Consider the following 7,657-nt stretch of genomic DNA (forward strand, 5'->3'; position numbering starts at 1 on the left):
CATCCTAACATCAGTACCGTCATCTAATCTTCAATAAAAAAGTAAAAATTTAGTATATCATCAACCTTTTGTTCGTTGATTGATTAATCTCGGTATGATATTATAAAAATCATTTATAAGAACAATCTAATATATTTTATTTATAATGTCAAAAATTTGAATTTCAGACATTGTTTAACAAGCCTTGTATCTCATCTCGTCTTAAGAATTGATTCCCTTTATATATTTGTTTTGAACTAAAACTTAATCGATAACATTGTTAGTAGGTTTTCTATAAATTTATTATGTTTTTTTTATGAGGTGAATAAGTCCTGTTCTACTATCATTTTAAAATTAGTAGTTTACTTGATAATGTTGGATTAAAATTCATAATTGTAGGTACATATGTATAATATACAATGCTATCATAAAAATATGACACAAAATTAAGTGACCAATTATGTTACATGTGTCATAGGTATTAAATTGTTATGAAATTAAAATGTAGATACTATAAGTTATATTTATAATTTAACGAGGGATAAAATTATAAATACTTAATAACTTGACCCAATATTCATTTTATATAGAGAGTTAGTGGACCCAGTAAATAGATTAACTTATATTGCTCATATCCCGTCTAAGAGTTTTTCCGGTAAAAAAAATTTAACTTCTTGGAAGATCACAACCAAAAGAAAGACTCGAGGATTTCAACATATTACTTAATTCAGACAGGCTTTCACATTTAGATTATTATTCTTGATGATTTAAAATGATAGATTTTTTAGTTCTTGATTTTATATTAATTAGGTTTTAGTTCTAACAAATAAAACATACTCAAGTTTAACATAAATTAATTAGATTTTGATTTTTAAATAAAGTAGAAGATTAAATTTCAAAAATTGAAAGGGTAAGAGACTTGGGGCATAATTATACCTAATGTTTATGGAAACCATTAAAAAGAATTGAGCATGTTAAATCCAAATTGGTTAGTATTCAATCATGTTTTCATTAAAATGTCATTTTACGCAAAGGAATATTAGGAATAATAATAATTGCATAAAAGTGTGGAGTCAACAATATTTAGAGCTCTAAAAGTTCTCAATTGATGCTTTCGTAAAATTTTAATATTTATTTATCTAAGTACTAACATTTATATAAAAAAATAACATATAATAACAAGGTTAATTTTACCAATATAGATATTCGAAAAATATTAAAAAAATCAATTTTACCAACAATTAGTTGGTCTAGTGGGATGAGACACTAGATCCCTTAAGCAAGGTCAGAAGTTTGAATCCTGACGTTTGCGAATAGAGCAAATTGGTTGGGAGTTTTGCCCTCGCCTCTGCAGTACCCGATCTGGATTAATCGATTAATAGATCGGATACCAGTGATTAATTCAAAAAAATCAATTTTATTGACTAAATATTCGAAGTTTGAGTCTGTCATTTTGTTTTAAACATATTTTTAATGAATTTAACCTTTGTTGTAGTGATTACTTTGGGCAGTTGGGTCTATATAATAACTATAATATATAGAAAAGAGAGGCAGTAGAACCGTGAGTCAAGGTGGCAGAGTGGTCTACGGCGCCAGACTCAAGTTCTGGTCCTCGTACCGTCTACCCCCCCCCCCTCTCTAAAGCCCTTACCGCTCTTGGTGTTATTTTCTTATTGCACATTCGATATTTATTTTTTATTGAATACATATATAATAACTAGATACATGCATGCATGCATAAAGAAGCTGCGGATTATCCATGTAAACAAAAACCAGAAGCACCCTCAAGGGCATTACTTGCATTAAAAGCATAAATTATTAATCAGTTTCAATGGAGTTCAACTCCCATCCATTTTGTGGCAGTAATAAACACTTGCCACCATATATATATATAGAACTGAGTCCTCAGCACAGCAACATAATCATAGCGTAATAAGATAATATATATATCACTTCCTTTCTGTACCTTCAGAAAGGTTCGCTCCGAAATGACATACATCTCCGATGAATAATTCATCTCTTCTTGACTTAAAACTAGAAGCATGTGTCGCGAAGTAAGTTTAACCAGTGTTTTGCATGCCGGCAGCTATACCCTTCATGGTCAAGATGAGGGTATCCTCCAAACCAGGGGCATATTCGCTTGTTGGGTTCAGTTTCACAAGTTCATCGGCAGGTTTGCTTGATTCCATAATCTCTTTGGAGATATGTGGACGCAACTTGACACTGTAGTTCGGATCACGGATTCGTTTGAGTGTGTAGACCTGACAGACATTTAGTGTTGTGATGTATGAATCACGAAGCCGGAGTCTTTGCTTCAGGTAGGGGTCACCTTCAAGAAGATCCTTGTGCCCAGCAATCTGAAAACCAAAAAGGAAAAAAAAGTTAAGCTGCTCGAGTTTTTGTTAACTGGAGGTACAGCATATGTGCTCAAGGCCCATAGAGTTTACCTGGAGGAGAAGGCTTTTAGTATCTTCATAGTTGGTTCTCAATCGCTCTCCAAAAGACCAGAGTTCTTCAGAAACAAGGAGCTTGTCGTACAAGGCTGCTATGCCGGGATCTCCTTTTGCGAAGACCATTTCAACCAAATCAATTGTCACCCTGAAGAAAGGCCACGCATTGTACATCTCCTGCAGCATAAGGAGATTCTTAATGTCCTTCTGAATGACATGCTTAAATGCTGCTCCAAAGCCGAGCCAAACAGGGAGATGAAATCTTGTTTGTGTCCACGCAAAGATCCATGGGATTGCACGGAGAGACTCAATACCCCCACTTGGCTTTCGCTTTGATGGTCGGCTACCAATATTCATTCTACCATACTCCAGCTCTGGTGTAGCCTACAGCCAAAAGAAAAGGTATAGATTATTCAATCCAAAACTGCTTTAATGAACATAGAACAGATGGTGTTAAGAACATGAGAATGCAGGTTCACTTACAAGGCGGAAATATTCAACAAATCGGGGTTCTTTGAAGACAATGGAACGGTACTCCTCCGTAGCAACAACAGCCATTTCATCCAGCAGTGCACGCCATTCTGGTTTTGGTGAAACTGGTGGGTGCATACCATGCTCAAGTGTGGCAGCAGTAAAACGCTGGAGTGTTCTAAAGCACAAGTGTTCCTCTCCAAATGATTGCTCGATAACTTCACCTTGGACTGTAACCCGAAGTGATCCATGGATAGTCTCTGGAGGCTGAGATAATATAGCAAGATGGGTGGGACCACCTCCTCTTCCAACAGTTCCCCCACGACCGTGGAACATCGTTAGCTTCACTCCAAATTGCTTAGCAACCTTTATGAGCTCCTCTTGAGCTTTGTATAACTGCCAGGCAGCAGAGAGACGCCCAGCGTCTTTACCTGAATCTGAATACCCAATCATAACTTCTTGCTTGCCATTGATCCGGTTCCTGTACCAATCAACTGAGAAGAGCCGAGCCAAAGCAGCAGGTGCAGCCTGGAGATCTGCTAGCTTCTCAAACAGTGGAACAACTCTTAATGGTTGCTTCACATGGCATTCACGCTGCAGGAGCTCAACAGCAAGAACATCAGAAGGGGCAGTTGCCATTGAAATGATGTACGCTCCAAAGTTGTCTGCTGGGAGCTCTGCCAGGACACTGAATGTATCCAAAACATCAGCAATTTCTTCTGTTTTAGGAAGATCAGGACCAAACAACGGACGCTTTCCACTTAGTTCAGATAGTAGCCATTCCTGCCTTTGTTCTTCAGACCACTCACGGTAGGAACCGATTTCTAAGTGTTGGGTAATGGCATCCAAGACATCTGTGTGGCGGTCAGACTCTTGTCGAATGTCAAGTCTGACAAGTGAGAGGCCGAAAGTTGACACTTGCCTCAAGAAATCAAGAAGACTTCCATCAGCAATTGGCCGGTCACCACAAGAGCAAAGTGATCTATAACATAGCTCAAGAGGTTCCAGAAACTGCAAAAAAAAAAAAGAAAAAAAAAGAGCAAAGAGTTAATTAGGGAAGACATCACAATGAGGGAAGAGAAAGTGAAATGGAAGTTCTCAAGACATCACTATCCCAGTCCATAAAGCAAGAGAAAGTGCAGAACTACAAAATCAGATTTTATGGCTGTTGACTATTTTCTAACAAGGCTAGGTATTAGTCAAGGGGCACACAATCTAATAGTAAATCCGTATTTCACTCATAAGAAGTAGGTGGAGTCCAAATTAATAATAAAACCGTGATATAAGATAAACTGAGATAGACCTGCTCAATGTTGGTGAAAGTTTCTTCCTCAGGAATGTCAGAGATACCATGAGATAACATTTGGCGAGACCTTTCACGTGTCTGGTACAGCTTATCCCTAACATCACCAAGAATAACACGGTAGGGTTCATTTGAAGGAACTTTTTTCCAGAACTCTGCATTGTAAGTAGCACCGATGAGAACCAAACCAATGATAGAAACGAACTAAACAAAATGTTGTAGAAACCATCATTTCCTAGTCACATAGATCATCACATGGCATTTGAAATCTAGCCAGAGAAGCATATTTAGTTTTTGTTTCCCTAGTCTAAATACATTCTCTGAGGATACTTTAAAATTTCCGAAGTATACCTATGTAGTGTTTCGCATCTCTCCTTGAGGATCTATGAAGTTCTTCTGCACGAACACGAAGCTCGTCACTGCATCGCCACATGGACAACTGAAAAAAGACATAAAAAAGGATTGGCCTAAAATGGTTCCTTAAAATAAAGCTTCGTATAACGTGTTAGATAATACAAGCTAAATACCTCAAACATCAGATCCTCAATTTGGGAATAGTACAAATTGGCAGCCATCATTCTAGCCAACAAGCAAACATCCCGCGTGACCTCTGGAGTTACCCTTGGGTTGCCTACATTATGAATCAAGAAAATATTCAGTCATTTTAAATAATTAACAAAAAAGAACTTTTACACTACAAGATGCAATCATTTTACATTCAGTTATTCAAGTAGGAATGTACCATCACGATCACCACCCATCCATGAAGAAAACTGAATAAGTGGCGCATTATAGGGAACACGTTCATTGATTCCAATGTTCTTCAAAGCTGTGTCAACTCGCCGCAAGAATTTTGGGACACCCTTCCATACTGTTTCATGGAAGTAGCTCATTCCTGCCCTCATCTCATCTTGGGGAGTTGGAGGGGTCCTTCGGATCTCATCTGTGCGAAATGCAGCTTGAATCTACAAGGAAATGGAATCAAAACAAATCAATGAGTACAAGATTTTTTTTCTTTGCGAGATAAATACCAGGATTATTTACAGATAAAAGAAATATCATGACATGGTGGTATACCTCACGCTGTAGAGCTTCATCAAGCTCCTGCTTATCATCTGGAGTGATATCTTTAGCATACAATTGAGCTAAACAATTCCTTATCCTGGATGCAATGAAAAAACACAGATTTTAAATTTGAAATCGCTTTCAGCGCTATGCTTATTGAGAATTAATGAAAAGTACATAAAGCTGTAAGAATCAAAGAACAAACCTTCCATGCTTCTGAAGTAAAGACCGACGAACTGATTGGGTAGGATGAGCAGTGAAGACCAGATCCACAGTCTGGTTCTTAAGTGCATCGAAAACTTCCTCGGGAGACTTCTTGAGATCATTCACAAGTCTCTTGAGAGTTTCTTCGATGTCTGATTCTGTTGTTGCAGAGTTCTCATCGACAAAATCACCTTTCTTCAACTTGATCCTTCGACGGTGAGCAATCTGAACTTCCTCAGCCAGGTTAGCCAAGTTAAGCATGTGGGAGAAAGCCTTGGCTATAACAATGGAGTCCCCCGGATCCAAACTCGTCAAAACATTTCCCAGCTCCTCGAGTTTCTCGGGGTTATTCTTCCCTTCATACTCAGCAGAAAGTTCATAACATTCTTGAACCTAAAGAAATCAACCACAAAAAAAAAAAAGAGAAAAATACAATTTTTGTCACTGTAAATCACTACACAAATTTTCAGGATCAAATCAATTTATTTAGCATAATGACTTTTAAGCATTAGTTTTCAACATCACGAACTACCAGTCCATCACCATCAAAACTTGAAACAAAGCCATGGGATCAAACGATCAAAAACCAAATATTAAAAGCAAAGCGAAAACTGAATAATGGCGTACCGTTTCCCTAAGATCCTCTCCATGCAAATCTTGAAGAATATCGAGAAACCGATCCAAAAGCAAAGCATCATACTCCACCAATTTATCATCTTCACTTACTTTAGCAGGAACCAAAGCTCGTAGCTGCGCATCAATGGAAGCCAACTTCTCTATCTTGTTACCATTGTTATGAGTCGCCATTGTCACACCCGAAAATAACACTCAACCTTTTGTTCCACGCTTTTCCCTGGGGGTAAAAAAATCAAAAAATCAAAACCCAACGATTGGATGCAAAACCAGCCACAAAACTGACCAAGACCCAATGAACCAAAGAAAAAACAGACCAAGACCCAGAAAAATAAACCTATAAGAATAATAGATTTCTACACAAGCCAAAATCTGAGGAGAAAATTTAGCTCTTTGCCCGCCAAAAACGGAGCAATGAAAGCAAATAACACTAACCAAAAACTGTAAAAAGTTGAGTGTTTTTTAGAAAGACCCAGATTTGGATAATCAAGTAAACGATGTGGATAAAGTAGTACCTGAATCTGGGTATCTGAGAAATCCCAGATTTTGTATCAGAGAAAAAGAGAGACAGTGAAGAGATTTATGAGAAGGTGAACAAAGGGAGAACGATTATTTATAGACGAAAATAATTGTCAATTACCTGACCTTATCAAAATTTTCAGCTTTTTATTTATTTATTTATTATATAGCGGAAATCAGTGTGGACATTGAAGTATGATAGAAAACAAACTACAATAGTAAAAGCAAAAGCAAACTTTTGTTTGATTTTTCTCTATATAATCTTTCTATTAATGCCTTAATATATGAATTGGTTTCTAAAGTTGATCACTTTTCCTATTTTGGTTCTTAAAGATTTTTTTTTGGTAGATATTGATCCTTAAAATATATTTCGTTAGTCCATTCAATCTTTTTTTCCATACACCACATGACGCATTCTGATATTCACCACATGCCAATTTTTTTTAAGGACATTGGTAAAGATAAGGACTAACATGACAAATAATAGTAATGATAATAATAATAGGTTTGATTAGTTAAAAAATAAATAAAAGATCAATGAAGTAAAAACGTTATACTTTAAGGACCATAACATTCATTAAGCCTTATATTTTCAACTAATTTGGGTTTACTTGGACTTTAATTTTACTTTCTAAATTGTAACTAGAATACGCCTATAAGTTAGCATACACTTTAACAAAGGATAATGTCGTAACCGGTTTTTGTCCGGGCACGAATTTTTTACTTGACGGGAAAAGTGATGTGAATAAATGATTTTTAAAATAATTTGGGAGTCGCCATCGGACTTTTGGGTCAGGTAGGTCGAATACCAAAAAATCATCCTTTAAAAGAGTTTTTAATAAAACATCGATTAAAAGATAAACTGATCTGCGTTTTAATCAAAAATTCGTTCTTTTTAATAATAAAAAGAGATTCGTGGTCGGTTACGTTTAGGGAAGGATTAGCATACCTACAACACCCAAAATTAGTACTTTTTAATTATAAATTGTCTCTATTATTAGAAATTTAAAAATTTAAAATATATTTAATTTAT

At 36.2% G+C, this 7,657-nt stretch overlaps 1 protein-coding gene across 1 annotated transcript; it reads right to left on the bottom strand.

Moving 5' to 3' along the window:
* Positions 1 to 1,982: 1,982 nt before the first annotated feature.
* On the bottom strand, positions 1,983 to 6,716 carry LOC120127864 (phosphoenolpyruvate carboxylase-like). The gene is made up of 11 exons (XM_039145669.1): positions 6,621 to 6,716; positions 6,100 to 6,325; positions 5,474 to 5,865; positions 5,281 to 5,365; positions 4,946 to 5,168; positions 4,731 to 4,834; positions 4,555 to 4,642; positions 4,204 to 4,358; positions 2,913 to 3,911; positions 2,427 to 2,813; positions 1,983 to 2,336 (listed from the first exon to the last, which is right to left on the bottom strand). The coding sequence occupies exons 2-11, from the start codon at positions 6,277 to 6,279 to the stop codon at positions 2,040 to 2,042; spliced, it is 2,910 nt and encodes a 969-aa protein (XP_039001600.1). The 5' UTR covers positions 6,280 to 6,325; positions 6,621 to 6,716; the 3' UTR covers positions 1,983 to 2,039.
* Positions 6,717 to 7,657: the final 941 nt, after the last annotated feature.

Source organism: Hibiscus syriacus, unplaced genomic scaffold, assembly GCF_006381635.1.
Source record: "Hibiscus syriacus cultivar Baekdansim isolate YM2019G1 unplaced genomic scaffold, ASM638163v2 tig00110472_pilon, whole genome shotgun sequence".
NCBI classification, from domain to species: Eukaryota; Viridiplantae; Streptophyta; class Magnoliopsida; order Malvales; family Malvaceae; genus Hibiscus; species Hibiscus syriacus.